Source organism: Opisthocomus hoazin, chromosome 15 (genome assembly GCF_030867145.1).
Source record: "Opisthocomus hoazin isolate bOpiHoa1 chromosome 15, bOpiHoa1.hap1, whole genome shotgun sequence".
NCBI lineage: Eukaryota > Metazoa > Chordata > Aves > Opisthocomiformes > Opisthocomidae > Opisthocomus > Opisthocomus hoazin.
Window position 1 is genome coordinate 25,746,724 of NC_134428.1, and position 19,099 is coordinate 25,765,822.

The 19,099-nt window shown below is 58.8% G+C and overlaps 1 protein-coding gene across 6 annotated transcripts in view; it reads left to right on the forward strand.

Moving 5' to 3' along the window:
• The first annotated feature begins 17,559 nt into the window (after nucleotides 1–17,559).
• RBBP6 (RB binding protein 6, ubiquitin ligase) overlaps nucleotides 17,560–19,099 on the forward strand; it is a 31,602-nt gene continuing 30,062 nt past the window's right edge. For all 6 annotated transcript variants that reach the window (XM_075437017.1, XM_075437021.1, XM_075437019.1 and 3 more), the window contains exon 1: nucleotides 17,560–18,245. In XM_075437017.1, the coding sequence (XP_075293132.1) occupies nucleotides 18,080–18,245 (166 nt within the window). In that variant the 5' untranslated portion in view covers nucleotides 17,560–18,079. The remainder of the gene's footprint in view (nucleotides 18,246–19,099) is intronic.

Here is a 19,099-nt window from a genome sequence, read left to right on the forward strand (position 1 = left end):
CTGGCCGCTCGCCCCGTGCCCGACGGGCAGCAGGAGAGGGCTGGAAGGTGCAAAGCCGACACAGAGCCCAGAAAGCTCGGCTTGGGGGACCCCTGCTCTGCTGGGACCCCTCATCTGTGGCTGGCAGGGGGTGGAAACGGGGCCAGGGCAGGCCCCACAGCTCCCCTCCATCCCGCAGCCCCTCGGCCCCCGCCCCTGGGGTTGCTCCCCGCTGCGCAGCCGCATGTCCCCTGCCACGGGAGCGGGGATGGAAACCCAGCCGCCGAACTGGCAAACTGCTTTGAGAAAATGCCAATATCTGCTGGGGTCTCCCCTGCCCCAGACCCCCCAACAGCCCTCCTGGGGTGTTCTGGCACATTTCCGAGCTTGTTTTTTATCCAGTTACAGCAGGTAGGAACTCACCCCGCGGAGCAGGTAGTGTGAAAGGATCTCCGGCTTCTGGGAGCTGTAAACCCACGGGTCTCTACGCCCACCCGTGCTCTGTGGCTTGCCCTGGGCAGGAAGGTCTGGGGCAAGAGGCTGAATTTTATAACCTCTTCATATTTATTTCACAGCGACAACAAGAAAAATAAATAGAAACAGAAGAAGGGAAGCAAGCTGACTCTGGGCAGGTGGAGAGGTGATAAATCATTCTCCAAGTGCATCCCAGAGGCTTTCACCTCGGGGTTCAAGTGCCTTTTAACTTCTGAGATCAAGGAAGCCCTGCAGGAACGCTTTGTCTTGCTGTGGCGAGGTCTTTAAGTGTCTCGCAGCCAACAACAAGCTGCAGCCCTTCCGTGCGGGCTGCCCGGGGACGCAGGATCGCCTTTGGCCCTGGTTAAACGTCCTACACGGAGGGACGAAACGCGTTTTATGGAGCGTGATCTTTCCAGGCATCAAGGAAGGTGGAAATCCCAGCTCTACAAATGGGAACAGACTCTGTGCAGGAGGCTGGATCTGCAACCTGTGCTGCTGGGCATGGAAAGGTGCTTTTGGGGCAGTTTTTCTTATCCTAGGGGGGAAAGAGGGAGTGAGTACCCTCCGGTGAGGCTGTGGCCGCTGTGCCTGTCCCTTGACCCAGCCAGTCCCTTCAGCATCCTCCGCTGCGGCCGCGCCGTCCCGGGGACAGCCGCTGCTGCCCTCCCCGTTGATTCGACCGGCAGGAGACCTCCTGGGTTAACTGAGACCCCCCGGGTGCCGGGGCAGTTACGATGTGCCACGACGGTGTCAGCAGCGATCCGGGGACACGGACACGGCCGCGCCTCGGGGCAGAGCAGGCAGGGAGCGGTGCAGAGCGGGCAGGGGTCCCGCTTCGCCTGCCGTGGGAGGAGGAGGAGGGTGCTTTGTGCACACCCTGTCGCGTCCTTACCTCGCTCGCTCCTGAAGCGTGAGGTTGGTTTCCCAGGCTGGATGTATTTCGGCTGTTTATCCAGCGAAGGAGGCACCTGGCTCGCCCCCCGGGCCCCCCTGCCTGGGGTCACAGTGAGACCCGGCAGTGCCAGCACACGAGGGGTCGATGGTGGCTCCCCGGGACGCGCAGAGGTTGGTGCTGGGGGTTCGGCGGAGATGCTGCCATGCAAAGCAATGAAAATCCACGGTGCTGGAAGCCGGTATTGATTGTGGCTACAGCCTCTGCAACTCGACCAGTTTGCCTGCACACGCCGAGATAAAAGCGGCAGAGCTCAAGGGGCTGCAAAGAACAGGCAGAACTTTGGGGACAGCGATGAACTGCGTCTTTGTGGCCAGCAATTCGTATTCATTGCCTGAGATCATGGAATAGTTTGGGTGGGAAGCGACCTTTAAAGGTGTTTTACTCCACCCCCCTGCCATGAGCAGGGACATCTTCAACCAGATCAGGGTGCCCATCCAACCTGACCTTGAATGTTTCCAGGGATGGGGCATAGAAAACCTTCCCAGGGAGACAGGACAAGAAGGAGACCACAGCATCGCGAGCGTCCTGGTTCCTTCCACCACCAGCACTGCAGAGCTCGAGGCGGGGGCTGCGCTGCGGATGGGAGCGGGACGGAGGGGTTGCAGCCCCGCACACCGGTGCGTGCGAGCTGGATGGTCCCACACGAAGCCCGCTCCGGTCTGGGGCTGCTCCCCCGGTCCCCGCGCTGAGCCCACAGACACGGGGACCCCTCGGTGCCCAGCCCAGCATCCCGCTCCCAGCGCAGCGGGGCTGTGGGGACGGAAGCGCGGAGCAGCGAGGGAGCCGGAGCCTTCCCGTAAAATCGACGTGACGCGCGCAGGACTGGCGGCAGCTGCTGCTCGTCGCCCAGGTCCTGTTCCTGGGTCTGATCATCATTTTAATGAGCTGCGCATCTCGTAAAACCCAGCACAGAGAAAATTATATTAAACAACTGCGAAAAGAAATCATTTATTTCCCTAATGTCTGTGTTTCGGATTGAAGGAAAAACCCACAGCGCCGGCAATATGGCTTTTCCTGCCGAGCCGCCAAGTGACAGGCTGCTCATTAGCTTAGATCATTGCTGCTCTGAATGTAATCAGCTTTAACGACGATTAAAAATACAAGCCTTACTGATAAGCAGTGGCAAAGGTCTTTGCACTTCCAGCCTGCCGCCCACCAGCCCCCTGTGGATGTTGCTGTGGTCTCCAGCCTGAAGACCCCCTGCAGCCCTCTGGGGTAACTGCTTTCAGCCCTGGCTGCCCGAGGTGTCACCAAGCCCCTGGACCTTGTCCGGTGCCCTGACCTTCCACCTGCCTCCTCCTGCCCGCTCCAAAAAGCAGCTCAAAGAAGGGACGGGCGAGCAGGAGCCTGTCCTCGTAACCCCACTGAGCAGCACACGGTTGAAGTAGAAGCTGCAGACGCAGCAGCCACCGCGTTTTTGCAGAGGCTTCAGAAAATCTCCGAAGTTTTGGTCAAGAACATGGATGCGTGCCGTGGTGATGGTTTGGGCTGCGTGTTGGACCCTCCCAGTCCTCGTCGCTGCGTGACCCCGCGATGGAGCCCGCGTGGAGCCTCGCAGGCTGGACGGGGCTCACGAGGGAGGGTTTTGGTGGCGGGGGCTGCAGCCACGGCTGGGTGGAGATGAGGGGTCGGCCCAGGAGCCAGCGACTGCGAGCCTGCCGCAGCAGCGCGGGGCACGCTGCTCGGCTCCCTCTCCGCCCTCATTAGTGGAGCCCATTAAATCTTACGCTCCACAACCAACGCAGGAAGGAAGAGGGGAAACGAGCATGAAGTCTGATTGCCAGGTTGGTCAGAGCTGATGGGCCTGGGCAGGCGGAACAGCCCCACCTCGAAGGAGGCGCGGGCGCCAGCCATCGGGCTCTGCCAAGGCTTTGTTAAATAATCATCTACAGCAAATGATTATTCATGAGCACAATGCAGATTATCGTTCCGGATTCTTAACAATTCACAGCTCCTGTTTGATGTGGCGAGGCTCGAGCGGTGCATTTGCATTAGAGAAAGTATTACTACTTTTGATGGAGGACAGGGATTACAGGGGAAATCTGCATAAATTTATTGGTAAATGTCATTTAGCATATGTCCAAATGTAATTTATCACAGGTTTGTAGTGCAGACTGTCTGACTCACACAGGGCTTTTTTTTTTTTTCAATAGACAGATAAATAACCCTTGGGACAAAATTACCTCATTGAAAGGAAGCTGGTACTAAATCTCCATCGTTCCGGGTGAAGGGAGCCTGCCCCAGGCAGCCCGAGCAGGAGGGGCCCCGGCAGGCGCAGCCCCCGGGTGCTCGGAGGAGCCCGTGCCCGTCTCCTGCCCGCCGAGCTTCGCCCCGGCTCCGCACGCGTGCTGGCAGCCTCTCCGTCTGCCTCCGGAGCGCCTCGTCCCTCCGGCGCAGGCACCTGCCGAGGGTTTTATCGCAGCTGCGGTTCCAGCCATCGGGGACGTCCCCGGCTTTCCTCCCCGAAGGCCCCCAGAGCCCAGCCCCGGGGCCGGCTGCTGCCCAGGGGCACCAAGGGACCGGAGCCAGGCTCCTTGGGAAGGGTTTGCTCCCGAGGCAGCAGCTCTCCGTTCCCGCAGGCCCTTTTGAGACTCCCGTCTGGGTCACTTTCCGAGCTGCTGGGGCTCATTCTGTCCTTGAGGAACTCTCCAAAGGGATGAGCTTACCCAGAGAGGCTGTTCCGGCTGCCTCGGCTTTGATCGCTCTGGTTTTCCCTGGGTGATATCAGGTTGTTTGACGTGCTGGCTGGGACAGGGCAAGGACTTCCCGGCAGCCCGGAGACTGCCAGAGCCTCTGTGGCAAGCTCAGAGCAGGTCCTGCTAAACCAGAACATCCCCACGGCCACCAGCATGTCCATCCCCACAGCCACCAGCGTGTCCATCCCCACGGCCACCAGCGTGTCCACCCCCACAGCCACCAGTGTGTCCATCCCCACGGCCACCAGCGTGTCCACCCCCACGGCCACCAGCGTGTCCATCCCCACGGCCACCAGCGTGTCCATCCCCACAGCCACCAGTGTGTCCATCCCCACGGCCACCAGCGTGTCCACCCCCATGGCCACCAGCGTGTCCATCCCCACAGCCACCAGTGTGTCCATCCCCACGGCCACCAGTGTGTCCATCCCCACGGCCACCAGCGTGTCCACCCCCATGGCCACCAGCGTGTCCATCCCCACAGCCACCAGTGTGTCCATCCCCATGGCCACTGGTGTCCTTTTAATTGTGATACCAGCCTGGAAGAGGTGAAGCTCGATACAGCGACTGCCTGGAATGTGGCAGGCGTGACGGCCCTGGACAAAGAGCTCAGTCTCCTGCCCGGTGCCCATCCTGCCACCTCCCTGTCACTGTCTGGAGGAATATCTCTGCGGGGGCTTGGGAGAGCGGCTCCGGGCAGGGATTAGGGAGCTGCATCTCTAGAACCAACCACCCATTGGCTTCTTTGACTGAATGTTCCCTAAATACAACAAGCTCCACCCAAACACCCTGAGACGGGGAGGAGGGCCCGTGCACGCCTTCAGTATGACCGGTCGGTAGTGGCATGCAATGTGACCTTGCGAATGTTCCTGTTTTTTTGAGGAAGTCAAGCCTGAGAACTGGAAATTTCAGCCTGCTTTGAACTCCAGCCCCGGGAAGGCTGAAGGTTTACGCCAGACCCCGGCGCTCCCAGGCCAGCCAGCGTCTTCCAGCTGTTGGATCTCCATGTCCGCAGTGATTTCTGCAGACACTCTGCCTCCACACATCGCTCCCAAGCAAGCAAATGCGTGCTCCATCATGACTGCCTGAGACGTCTTGTCATCTTGTTAGCAATTAATATTAGCATGGTAGAAATTGCTAATATGTGATACGCAACAATTAGAATTCAATTTAATTGCCCAGTAGCTCTTAAGCTCTGCATACAAATGTGGCTTCCACTGCCTGGGTTAGAGAGCAGGACCCAGCAGAAAGCCCTTCCGAGGGCTGGGTGAGGCCAACGAGGCGCAGCTGAGCTGCAGGGAGTGGCTGCGGGGCAGCCCGGGGGTGGGAGGATTTCCCACCCTCAGCCGAGCAGGGGTGCTGAGGGGGGCATGGTGGGCTGGGCTCAGGTCAGGCAGCGCTCGACGCTCGGATGTCCCTTATTGCCACAGAGGATGCAGCCTTTTCTCCTGCCTCTGGGGCTCGGGTGAGATTGGAGAGAGAGGTTTCTCCTGGAAACAGCAGGACGCTTCATCTGTGCCTGAAGGTACCAAAAAGAGGAAAAACCAGGGAGCCAGGGAGGGCTTCCCAGGGGTCGGTGCTGCCGAGCCCGTGGCGGGAGCTCTCGCAGGCCGTGCTCTCTGCGGGCAGCGCAGCGGAGGGGTGGGGGTGCCCGGGGAAGGGGGGGTCTGCGACAGGCTCCAGGGCGCAGGGGGGTACCAGCTGCCTGCCATCCCAGCACGATGTCAGGCACAAACGGGGAAACCCCACGCAGTATCCATGGACAGGATGCTCTCTCCGCACAGCACCAGTGCGACCAGTAACGCCCTGCGGGCAGTGCTGGTGTCTGCCCTCCCGGCAGGGTGCTGGGGAGCTGCACAGCCCTGGCAGGAGCTGCGAGCGCTGCTCGAGCTCGGAACATCTGCGCTGGGAGAGATGAAGGAGCTGAGCCTGTGTGTCCTGTCCGGGGGGGCTGAAGGATCGCTTGGTTGTGCTCTGCCAGCACCCGCGTGTGGAAATTTTTGATACTGGATGAAAGAACACGTTGCTTAATTGAGATGATTTAGGCTGGCAATAAAGCATGCCTGTTAACAAGGGGTGAAATTAATCTGGGAAGAGTTTACCAAAGGCTGCACAGCAGGTTTTAGAACGCAGGCTACGAGTAATTCCTGGTTTCATCCTGCCCTTGCTGAGGGGGGTGCAGGGGCAGCGCGTGGGCCCGGTGCGGGGCTGGGGACAGAGGAGACCCCCGCCGCGGGGAGCAGGGACAGGTGGGGTCTGCCCGCAGGGTCACCCCCACAGGCAGCTGTTCCGGGGGGCTGGAGCCCCAACCCGCTGAGCAGGGGGGACTGAGAGCCCTGGCTTCGGCGGCGCCGGCTTCACAGGGCGATAGGAGTGCTGGCGTGGCGAGAGACCCCGCAGCGTGTCCCGGGGTGCTCCCCCCGGGACCTCACCTCACACGCACCGGTCCCCTCTCTGAAGGGCAAGCGCAAAGGCAGAAGTGTCTGCGTAGAAAGAGCTGGATGAGGCCGTTATCTCCCAGGGATTAACGGCTGCTGGTGACTCAGAACGAAGATGACTCAAAGCCAGGCAGCATCCAAGGGATAAAGTCAGCCACCGCGGCCCCATCATCAGCCGGTTCCACGAGCTCAGCACCATCTCCTGAGCGATTAGCGCAGCCACGCAGGGACCATGGAGAGGAGAAGTGCTCCGGCTTGGCTCTCCATCTCCTGAAACCGGCCTCTGTGCCCTGTGATAGCTGCTGTGCACGGCCAGGCCTGGCCGGGGCTGGGAGAGGAGAGCTCGAGAGGACAGTGAGAAGCAGCCTTTGATCCCTCTAATTAACTCTGATTCGAAATGTATTATGAAGCTGAGAACTGGGAGGCAACTGGGGTCGCTTTGATGTGCGCGGGTGGATGTGGCCAAGAGGCTGGGCAGAGGGGAGGGGAGGCAGGAAAGGCCTGAGGAGGGACCTGGGAGCAGAAGGGGCACCAGCGACGGGGACAGACACGGCTGTGCTCCCACCGGAGAGCCCGGCAGGAGCGTGGCGGCACTGGGAACGGAGCGGGAGCTGCTGAGCTCCCGGCCGGTTGTGGCCCGGCAGCTTGGCTCTCTGCGCGGAGGGCTCCGGTGCTGCAGCAAAGCCACGGCTGCCCCGTGCCCGAGCGCTCCCCGGGCTCTGAGCGAGGGACCTGGGCTCAGCACCGGGACCGGGCCCGCGCAGCGCGTACGCCGCTACCAGTGCTGCTGCCAGGAGTGACCGTGGGCTTAGCGAGGGGGTGCTGGGGAAGAGGAGGCTGAGGGGGAACCTTCTTCTCTCTCCAGCTCCCAGACAGGAGGGTGCAGTGAGGGGGGTCTCTGCTCCCCAGTAACCAGCGACGGGACGAGAGGTGATGGCCTCAGGCTGCGTCAGGGGGGGTTCAGATTGGATATTGGGAAAAAATTCTTTATGAAAGAGCGGTCAGGCTGCCCAGGGCAGCGGGGGGGTCCCCATCCCTGGAGGGGTTCACAAGCCGCGTGGACATGGCACTGCGGGACGTGGTTTAGCAGGCGGGGGGTGTCGGGGTGACGGCTGGAGCTGGTGATCTCAGCGGTCTGTCCCAGCCCTAACGGTGCTGTCACTGCGCTCCCCGCCCCCCCGCGGAGCCCGCCCGAGCCGGGGGTCCCCAGGAGCGGGGGCTCCCGCTGCGGGCCGGGGGGGGGGCGGGGCCTCTGAGCGCGCCGGGGCCGGGACCGAGCTGCCCCCTAGCGGCGGGCGGGGAGTGGAGCGCCAGGCTGGGCCGGGGGAGGGAGGGCCTGTCCTTTAAAAAAAAACACAGACACCTCCCCCCCAAAAAAAAACAACTAAAAACCACAAAAAAAGCCACGCAAAAAACCCCCAACAAAACAAAAAAAACCCCCAAAACCCACTAAAACAACAAAACCTCTCCCCCCAAAAAAACCAAAAAACCCCCCAAAACACCCAAAACAAAAAAGAAACCCCCAAGAAAACCAACAAAAAAACTAAAAACAAAAGAAAAAAGAAAACAAAATGAGAAATAAAAAAACCCAAAAAAAACTAAACCCAAACAAAAACCCACCAAAACCCCCCCAAAAATAAAAAAAAAAACAAAACCAAAAAACCAAACCCAAACAAAACCCCACCAAAACCCCCAAAAAATAAAAAACAAACAAACAAAAATAACCCCAAAAAACCCCAGCCCGCGCAGTGCGAGCCCGCTCTCCGTTGCAGTAGGACTTCTCCTGCCACTTAGGGCCGGGAGCCTCCAGGAACACCAGCTCCATGAACCACGGCTCCTCTCCGTTTGCCCCAGCGACTCTGGAGCCTACTGACGGCGCTGGCAGCGGCGGGGCTGGCTGTTGCAGTGGTTGCTTTGCTGGGGAGCGTTCTGGCGTGCATTTATCTGCTTGAGTGGCATCAGCGTGTGCTGGGTCAGAGCTGCCTGGTCCTCTGCTGCCAGCTCAGGCATGGCGGCAGGAGGAGGAGGAGGTGGACAGGCACCATCTCCTCCAGGACCTGCCTCCCCAAACCTGGCAAAAGCCCTTCCCCAGGACTGCCGCGATGCCGGTGGCCGTGCGGTGACGGGAAGAGCTGCCACGTCTCCCAGCGCAGGCACGAATGCCGCGAGAGCGGTACTGAGCAGCAGCGTGGCGGGAGGCACAGGTCCGTCCTTCCGCCAGTGCCTCTGCCGCCGTCCTCGGGGCCCCGCTCGCGAGCGCAGGCTCCGAGCCGAGGGGTAGCAGATGTTCTGCTGTTGGCGTACCTTCGCTTTCGCCTGTCCCTCTCGGCAGCCCCAGGCCGAAACGGAGAGCTCCGAGCCGCACCATGGCTGCGGGGCCAAACGCCGCGGGGCTGGCCAGCTCGCGCTGAGGGCGCTGGGTGGCTGTCTCCATCCTCCCAACACCTCATTGCAATGGTCCTTTGGGGAGCAGCCCAGGAACCTGTAACCTGGACCTTCAGGCTCCTCCACGCCTAGGAGAGACCTTCCTCAGCACCCCGCCTTCCGTGCGGTGGGCTTCCCCCCGCCGGGGCCATGGCGAAGCTCCGCGTGCCGTGCCGAGGCGGGGGTCCTGCCTGGGGCGCGGAGGAGGCAGACCCGACGGGAAGGTCCTCTCCTCCCGGCCGTGGGCTGCAGAACCCCGGAGCCATTCCGTGCTGCTGCGAGCTGGCAGGCTGCTGCTTTCACGCGGTGGCAATGGTGAGTTAGTTTGGTCTTTTCTTTCATCGAGCACAGTAATTAGTGGCTTGAGATTCATTAAGCAGCGAGGTCACCCCCGGCGTTCTCCGGGCTGAGAGCGGGGATGCGGGCGGGAGGCGATGCCCGGTGTCGGGCAGGGCCGGCAGACGGGAGCGATGCCCACCCCGTGGGCTTTACTGAGACGCCAGCGTTTCATGAGCAGAAGGAGGGAAGCAAGGCAGCGCGGGTGGGCAGCGGGGGTGGCCGGGCTGGGCCATGGCCTCCCTGCGGAGGGGCTGTCGGTGTGTGCCGCTGGCTCGGCACCGCGGCAGACCCTCCCCGTGCCTCGGCCCCGCGTGTGAATCGCCGAGAGGCTCCTTGGCTCCTCTGCCGCCCGAGCCCGTGGGATTTCGGTGGCTTTTCTGCAAGGAGATGTGATACGTGCCGGTCTCTGCCACAATGTCATGGTGTAATGTTAAATTATTAACTTCAAACATGCCACAATGTCTTTTCTTTCTTTTTTTTCTTTAAAAAAATAATCAGCCCCTCTGCAGAGCACCCTGCAGGGCAGCGAGCGCTGGTCTCTCCCGCGGGCTGTTGAGGGGGTCTGTGCCAGCCCCGGTCTCCGCTCCTGCGGGGCTCCCGGACCACGGGTGGGAAGGTGCCACGCAGCGACAGGAGACCCTGGGCTCTGCACGCCCATGAGAAGGTGCTGACTCCACAGAGATGTCACAGGGTGATGCAGGGCCACCAAGGCATCGGAAGCTGCCCCCCACCTCCTGGACCCCCCGCAAGGAAGGCAGGGAGAGCCCAGGAGCAGCTTCAGCCAGGCCGGACGCTGACCAAGGCGACAGAAACTGTCTTCAGAAACACCCAAAGTGTTTCTTTCTGCACAGGGCAGCGGGAGAGGGTGGGTGTCCCCGGCAGGCTGGGGGAGCGATGGGCTCTGAGTCTGGGCACGCCGTCCCCACCGTGCCCCCCCAGCCAGGGCTCCCAGGTTTCCCAGCCCTCGACGACAGCCGGTGCCCGGCTCGGCATGGAGACCCGGCCGCTCACTCGCTGAATGCTCCCGCCGAGGAGGCCGAGACAGGAACATGGGTTTCATTCCAGCCGGGAAGGCTGCCTGGGCGCACGGAGCAGGGGCTGCGGAGGGAGAGGCTGCCGAGGGCTTTCCTGGGGAAGCCGAGCGGGAGCAGCCGGGGGTGGGGGCATGGAAGGTGCTGCTTTCTCTGCGTCCAGGGGCTGTTTGGCACAGGTATCGAGTGCCGGTGCCACGCGGGGTGGCAGGGAATGGGGAGCCCCAGTCTGCGGGCTGGGGGAGGCACGACCCAGAGCCAGGCACCCCTGAAGCTGTCCGGCACTGCCGTCTTGCACCCGTGCCTCTCAGCAGTTCTGCAGTCACAGGCATTCCTGTCTTCTACTGCCCTTCAAGGCTTAATTAATGTTTGAGAAGCAATTTACAGATGAAAAGCACGGACGTGGAACAATCCCAGTAAACAGGTTGGTCAGGAAGAGGGCTGAGCCGTAACGACGCTTTGCTGGGTGTCTTCCGACGGCACGCACGCGCTGGAGCCCAAGCCACGGCTGCACCGGGGTCTCGAGCAGGGGCACAGGACGTGCTCTACCCCTGCACACCCAGCGGGGCCGGGACGGGCGCCTGCTCCTCCCCGCTGCCCGCGGGCCGGAGTCCAGCAGCGGCGTTGTGTTTTTGTTCACGTGCTACGCTGCGAAGGAGCTGTAGGGACAAGTGGTCCCAAAACATCTGCGCACCTCTGATGACCTGCGAGAGCAGCACCAAACCTGTGGGGAGAGCTGAATCCCTCGTTAATCTTGGGAAATACACGTGGCATTGCCCAACAGACCAAAGACGGTCCTGTGAAATCAAACTGCTACTCAGTGTCTTAGGATCTCTAGGTCCTTCTCCTCTGCCTGTGAAGTATTTCTTCTCCCTTTCACTTCCCAAATTGCAGAACAGTTCCTCACAGATATCCATAATATTTATTAGCGTTTGAAATAATAAATATCACCTCGCTTGGGCCCCTGGGCCCCTTCGCCCGGCCATCCCACCCAGCAGCCGTACATCTGCAGAGCGATGGTGGTGTGGTGACGCACGACGCCGATGCATCGTCCAGGCTCCGGCACTCGGCTGCAGTGCTCCGTGCAGGGCGATCGCCCCGGTTATGGATGGCTGGTGGCGCAGCCCTGACCGCTGCAGACGAGCCAGGTGGGTCCTGATCTTTAACGGATTGTCCTGGAACGGTAACGGGTTTTCTCATGGAGAAGTAACTGGGCAGTTGACGGGACGGCGGGCAGATCCTGGTGGGTAAGAAGGCTCTGAGGAGCTTTAACAAAACCAGCTTCCACATCTGGGTGACCTGTTTGAATGCAGACAAGTAAATAATGGCCAAGCTGGGCAATCCGCTGGCAGCCATGGGCTGCTGCACCTCTGGGGCAAAAGGAGCTTGCAGGCTTTCTCCAGTTCCAAACACGGGTACAAGTGTCACAGCCAAGCTCCTTCTTCACTCTCCCAGCAGAAGGGCCAGTGATTCAGTTAGGGATGTTGGCAGGGCACAAAATAAGAGAATTCTGCTGCTTCATCCCATAATTATTCTGTATTGTTCTGGGAATAACTGGAGGATTCACAGCTCCCCAGCTGGGCTGCCAGGCCAGCGCGTTTCACACGTATTCGCCAGGCAGTGCCCAAAGCACCATCTTTCCGTCTTGGATCACAACAACGGAACGAGATCTTTATTAAAAACAAGAGGATGTGTTCTGGTTGGCTTTGCTCTGCTCCTGACAAGGTGCCTTCTAGTTACAGGGGCAAAGATAAGGAAAAGCCTGGATTTCTTTCTCAGCTGATACTGTTGTCCCCGGAGCGGGATCTGGCGGGGTGGGCAGCCTAGGGTGCTCTCACGAGGCGCGTGTCCCCCGTCCTTCACGCTGCGCTGGCATTTGGGATGCTCCCCCTGCCCTTGCAAAGGTGTTCCCCTCTTGGGAAACCACGGGGATCATGAAGCCACAAGTTAGAAAGCTTCAGTGACTCCTCCTGGAAAATATCTCGGGAGTTAAAAACTGCCCATTGGGAATCCCACCCTCCTTTCTAGCCCAGCAGAGTGCCCGAATGGAGGGCAAGCAGCTGGTCGGGGCTCCGCAGCGCCCAGAGCAAGCGGGGCCTCCACTCTCTCTGCAAACAGATCATCGTTCCTCCTCTTCTCGTCAGCAGAACGTGACCCAGGGTTAGTTGTCCTTTGTCTTTATTTGACAAAATCCCCTTCCCTTTCTCCCTCCAAAAAATAATTTTTAGAAGTCCTAGATGACACCAGAAAGATCCAGCTCGGGCTGCTTTCAGGCTGTGTGGCTGGCAAGCTGTGCTGCACGGAGGGCTGGGGGATGGCTCCGCGTGAGGGAGAGCCTGGCTGCGGGAGGCTTGCGTAGACCCAGGGTGGGCAGAGGTTTAAGCTGGCGGGTAAGAGGGAAAATCAACAGAACTGTGCAGAAATCGAATCCCACAGCTACAGTATGGACCTGGAACCAGCGGAGGGTGGACACGGCTCAGGTGAGGACCTCCTCACGGAAGATCACAACACCATATCCCAGTGCTAGCTCTGGTTCCAGAGAGGAGCAGCACCAAAACCTGCTGGAGTCTTTGAAGTATCCCCATCCTGCCCAAGGGACCGGACTTAGAGGGGGGGGCACATGGTCCAGATCATGTGCGATTCATCCACTGCTCTGGGTTTTAACGAGGGCTATTCTAAACTATGACAAATTGCTTCTTGTTTCTGAAGTCTGTGAGCATTTGAGTAAGCACAGTCAGAGCTCAAGCAGCTGCGGGCGTGCCGCACTTGGGGATTACCTTGGTGTATGGCAATGGTTGGTGGATATAAAGACTAAGATGGAAATTTGGTGAATGTGATGTGTTGCCATCCCTAACGTGCTACCGACTGGGTACAGATGTTGGCGTGCTGGTTCCAAGATCTGCTTTCTTCCTTTATTCAGCAATCCAAAAGTGCAGACGTTTGCATGATAGTCCTCTTGCCTAATTAGGTGCTGTCATTTACCACCCTCTAGGCTCCAAGTTTTCACCATTGTGCTCAAAATGTAGTGATTTATCAATGGCACGAAGCTGGTGTGAGGTGGTGGGGAGACGTGGTCTGGTGCGCTGGGGTGTGTGCACATGGAGCTTAGAGGAGCCGAGCAGCAGAGAGCAGGAGCAGGTAGGAATCGGAGTCTGGGGTTTTGTTTTGATTGGGTTTTTTTTAAGTGTGTTAATGACATTGTCATTCTTAATTACAGCTTAGCTTTAACCAGTGCCTGCTCACAGCAGCTGTGCTACCTCGGAAGCCGGGCTGGTGACACCGAGCTGTGGAGCTGTGACTCACGGAGCAATGTGGGTGTTCCAGCCAAACTGGGCACGGGGCTCTCGGCTCTGCAGGAGCGATCGGGGCTCTCGGGTCGCTCCAGCCCCCAGCGCTCCTGGTGATGCAAGCTGCTCTTCTCCCGCACAGGGCTCACAGCTAGAGTTTAAAAAAAAAAAAAAAAAGAATTTTTGCTCCTGACAAAACAAATTGAAGAAGGAAATGCGAACATGTACCCTCCCCCTGCGCCAGCCTGCTGATCTGCACACCCTTTTCCAACAGACCTGCTCCCGCCGCCTGGAAGCTGTTGGAAACAATTTGTCCTTGCTTCTTTTTGTATTGTTCCGCTGTACGCCAGGTCCTTTGCAGACACGCAGGAACAATTCTGCCTCAGACAGCCCTCAGTTTCAGAATTGAAGCAGCACAGGCCACTGCCCTCAGCACCGGGTGCTCAGCGCAGCAGAAGTGCCGACGGATGAGCTGTTTCTAAATCAGTGGATGACATGAGGCTGCCTACACAGCTCCTAAAATCTGCAATGGCAAAACACTGAAACTACGTTTTAAAGCCGAATTTTCTCTTGATTGGTCTTTTGTTAACTAATGTGTGAGTATGACCTAAAATAGTGACAACAAAACTTGAGTAACTTCTATTTTAGTTTGTCTTGCAGAACCCGGAGAACAATTTGCTGCTGAATGCATTTGAAAGCAAAAGAGTTAAAAGTTGCAGAAGGAACTTAAAGCTACAAAAATAGCCTTGATGCCAACAGGTGTGCAGAGAACACCACGCGTTAACGCCGCTCTCATTTTCGAGCGGCTTTCAGAACGCAACCCAGCTCCCTCCGAAAGCCGTGGGGTGTTTCCTCATCTCCCTGGGAGGGTCCCAATTTGTTTTTTGAAGTTCTGAATGTGGGTGACTGAGAACACTTTCCTCGGCGCTGCAGCAGCAAGCTGATTGCTCGTTACGCCGCGAGCGTTTCTGCTGAGCGTGGCAAGCGTCCCCGCGCCGGCGCGTCAGAGCCTCCGTGAGAGCTGGTCCCAGCGAGGGCACGGCAGCGTGCGCGGGCAGCGGGGCTCTGGTCACGCGTCCTCTGCGTGCAGATGGGTGCCCCGGTCGCCATCTTTAACGCCTTTCACCACCCTCCTGCAGAGATTTCTCCTCCGGTCCCGCAGCTCGGCTGCCCATGGGAGCATCCCTGGTCCTGCCTGGTCCCAACGAGCGCGTTCGCTCCCACCACCCACTCAGGCCATTTTGGCTGAAACGCGTGAGGGAGCAACCAAGCAGGTTCTGCTGGACTCGGGAGGGGGATCAGCCTTGGGCAGGGCAGGGCTGGGCAGCGCCTGGACCTCGGCCACCTCGCGTGTGTTACCTCTCCACTGCGTGAGCAGACCCTAAGGCCACGCTTGATCAGCTGTGACATTCATTTTAGGACACGTCGTACCTGATCTGAAGGGCTGGGACTGCACGCTGCAAGGTGCTGACCTCACACAAACTCTGCCGACACAAATCTGTCGTGACATTTGTTGGAGAGGTGGGTTTGTCCTGGCAGACCGGACCGGATCAGGCATCCTCCGCCGCCCGGCAGCCAGCCGAAGCCGAGGGGCAGCGTCCATGCGGCGTGGCGTGTGCGGGCTGGATCCCGCGCAGGGCTGTGCCACGTCCGAGTCAGGACAAATCCATACGACGGGTGATCCACGGCACACTGATCTGGGGCTTATGTGGAAGCTGGTTTAAAAAGTGGTGATCTGGGTATGTTGACACTCTCTAATTACTGCAAAGCACCAAAGACAATCTACTCCTCCCTCTCTAGTGGAGACAAATTGTTTTACACAGAGCCTGTGTAGCCCTGTACACCTGACAGTCCCCTTGTTCATGCAGATCCTTTTTGCCCTGGAATGGATGAAATCCCTAAATGTTACCCATAAGGTTCAGATATCAGAAGTTTCCTAGCCTAAAATTTTAGATGAGTGGGGTTTTTTTCCCAAGCCTGTTAGTCTTCACTATTTTTACTTTAAAAACGTACTTGTCTTTGATTTGTTTGAGATAGCACTGCACCAGCTGATGTTCAAAAGATTTTCTCTATAAAGACTTGCGGCCAGAGGATTGGAAAATAAATATTTTTAAAGTGAAAGATTGTACTTTGGAAGTTTGAATAAATGGGTTGGACATGCAACCAGCACATGACTTTAAACAGATAGGGGTTTAATCACGACATTAATAAAAATATGAAATGCATAAGAAGGTGGCTAGTATTAATTGTATAATTTAATTTTCTGCAGTAAATTAGCAGGCAAACAACTGTTAAAGGAAAAATGAGGATTCATACAGAAATGTGCACAGTATAAATTACTTGCTCTTGGGAAAAACTTGGATGCCTGGAAAGAAAGTAAAGTATGCATCATAGATTTGTGGAAATAACAAATAGCTCCTTTACCAAAAACAAATAATCTGCATAATGAAACATTAATAGACATTTAAAGTTGCAGTCATTGCCTGCATAATGAAAATTGTAAGACGATAATGATTTTTCTGTCCTCATGTGGTTTATTTTGCTGTTTACACACATTTAATTTCCTTATTCCAGCTCCCCAAGTTCTGTTCCCTGTTCTAATTAATTTCTTTCTCTTTTCTAGTCCAGACTAACCATCCTTCCCGTTGAAAAGGAGAACATATCTAGTCCGTTTGAAATCTGCTCTTAGCTGCTTCATCAGTCACCGTCGGACATGGCAGCGGTAGCGGGGAGGTGCTCGGCTGCCTGTCAGTAGCGTAACTGCTTTGTGAATTCGGCCGTTTATGTTTTTGTAGGACATTTTGACATCAATCTTTACACAGCATCTCACCGATGAGTTTCAGCCCCTGGGCAGTCCCACGCTGCTGATGGGTTCCATCGTTAGCACAATACTTGGTCAGTGTTTTCACACTGCTCGTATCGAGGGGTGGGGAGTCTTTCCTCCAGGGGCGTGATTTTTAGTGCTATCACGTATTACAAGGAGGGATAGTTTACTTTCGGACACTACTTTTTGTGCAGAACCAGCCAAAACCAGCTAAGCCCTCCCAAGCAGTCTTCTCGGGGCGTGCGCATCTCCCCGAGGACAGCTCCTGGGTTCAGAGGTGACGCTGACTCTGCTTCGAAGTGAGACCAACGAGCCCCGTTATTCTGACCGCCCAACGGCCTCTGTGCAGAACACCGACTCTGTCAGCGGTGTCCGGGCCTCGGTGACAGCACGGCTGTCCTGCCCGGGCTGGCTGCTGGCAGGAGGGACAGCGGGCGGTGACAGAATGGGGGTGACAGGAGGGGACATTGGGCGGTGGCAGGCTGGGGGTGACAGGACATTGGGCAGTGATGGGCGCAGGGCTGTTGGGAGAGCCGCCACAGGGGCTGATGGGAGGTGACACTGGGTGGTGAAGGCCTGGGGGGTGACAGAAGGGAGACCGCAGGCCCGGGGCGTGACCGGACACCGCGCAGTGACAGGCTGGGGTGTGCCAGACTGGGGGTGACAGCCCAGGGGTGGCCGGACACTGGGTGGTGACAGGCCGGGGGCTACAGGCCAGGGGTGACGGGCAGGGTGTGACAGGCCTGGGCAGCAGCCGGACAGTGACAGGCCCAACGGTGACAGGCCCAGGCAGCGGCCGGACAGTGACAGGCCCAGGGGTGACAGGCCCAACGGTGACAGGCCCGGGCAGCGGCCGGACAGTGACAGGCCCGCGGGGGTGACAGGCCCGGGGGTGACAGCCCGGGCAGCGGCCAGACAGTGACAGGCCGCGCGGGGGAGTGACACCACCGGCCCCCGGCGCTGACGCCGACCGCCAACGGCTCTCCCCTAGGGGGCGCTCGGCGCCAGGACGAAGAGGGCGGTGCCGCCGCGCCCACGTGACTCGGGCCTTTTGCCATAATGCGCTGGGTCACGTAAGGCGGGGGGGGGGGGCGCTGGGTGCGGCGCGCTGTTGCGCCTGCGCAGTGAGGCGCTCGCGGCGGCCCGTGCGGTTAGCGGCCGGGAAACCCCTCGGCGGAGCGCTGAGGCAGGGGCGCCTGAGCCGCCATAGCGAGCGGTCGGGCCCGGATCACTGCGGGCGGGAGAAGGAGCGGAGGCCGAGCCGGGGCCGTGGGGGCCTCTCCCCATCGTCCGCTCGGGCTGCGAGGAGGAGCCGGGCGGGCGCCGCCGGCGCGGCCCGACTCGATCGCTGAAGGCCGCGGGCCGGAATCGTTGCGGGGGCGGGGGCCGGGGCCTCGCAGCGCCGCCGCCATGGAGTCCTGAGGCCTCCGCCAGCCGAGTCCGCCTGAGGCCGCGGGGCCTGCCCATGGCGGAGCGCCGCGGCCTCTGAGCGCCGCCGGCCCGCCCGAGCTCAGCCCGCGCTGCTTGCCCCGGCCCCCTCGCTCGGCCCTGCCCTTCCCCGCCCCGACCCGGCGCGGAGGCCCCGACCCGGCGCGGAGGCCGCGGCGCCGCCTGCCGCGGTAGGCCCCGGCCATGTCGTGCGTGCACTACAAGTTCTCCTCCAAGCTGAACTATGACACGGTCACCTTCGACGGGCTCCACATCTCCCTCTGCGACCTCAAGCGCCAGATCATGGGCCGGGAGAAGCTGAAGGCGGCCGACTGCGACCTGCAGATCACCAACGCCCAGACCAAAGAAGGTGCGTGGGGGCGGCGGGCGCGGGGCGGGCGGCGCAGGCCAGCCCAGCCCGCCCGGCCGCGGCCTGCGGGAGCCGCGCTCCGCGCTTGGCGGCTCGTCCCCGCGTAGCGTGAGTCAGCCCGGGGCCCGTCCCGCCGGCGTGCGGGGGCAGCGGGGGGGGCGGCCGCGGGCGGTGGCTGTGGCTCGTGTTGGGGCCGCACGGAGCTGGTCCTTTGTGGCCGTTCTGCCAGCGGCCTTCAGGTTTGTGCTTTAGGCGGGGAGGAAGGCGTGGGAAGATACGTGGTAGATGTGCGACATGCAGTGCTTACAAAACTCTTGTTTTCCCGGAATTCTATGTAAAATTCTAAGGAATTCTATGTGAAATGCTAAGGAAATATGGGAGGATATTTTATCATAACCAACTTGCCAGATTTCTTTGAAAGCTGGCAGAGAAAACTGAAAGTGATAGAAATGGATGGCTAATTTGAAGGGGAAAAAAAAAAAAGTGGGTTTAGTGCTTTAGTTTTGTCTTCAACTGTTTACCTCACCTTTGTTGGAACACTGGTTTTGTGCTGGTTGCCGAAGTTGCTTGCTAGCAACATTTTGGCTCAGGAGTGTATCTGGGAGTTGTACTCTATGCGGACCCTTTAAAGCACAAGTGTTCTCTCTATCTAAATTATACTTTGGAATTTCTTGCTAATGTAACTTCTGTGCAGAAGACATTGTCATTCAGATGCTATTGAGCATCATTTCATCATTTATTTGTAACTCTTCAGTTTTTTCCTGATATTACATCTTAACTGTGTCAGGGCAATACTGAAGTTTTATGGCAGAACGTTTACAGTGAATATAGGTAAGAAATGTTCTTAGAGAAGT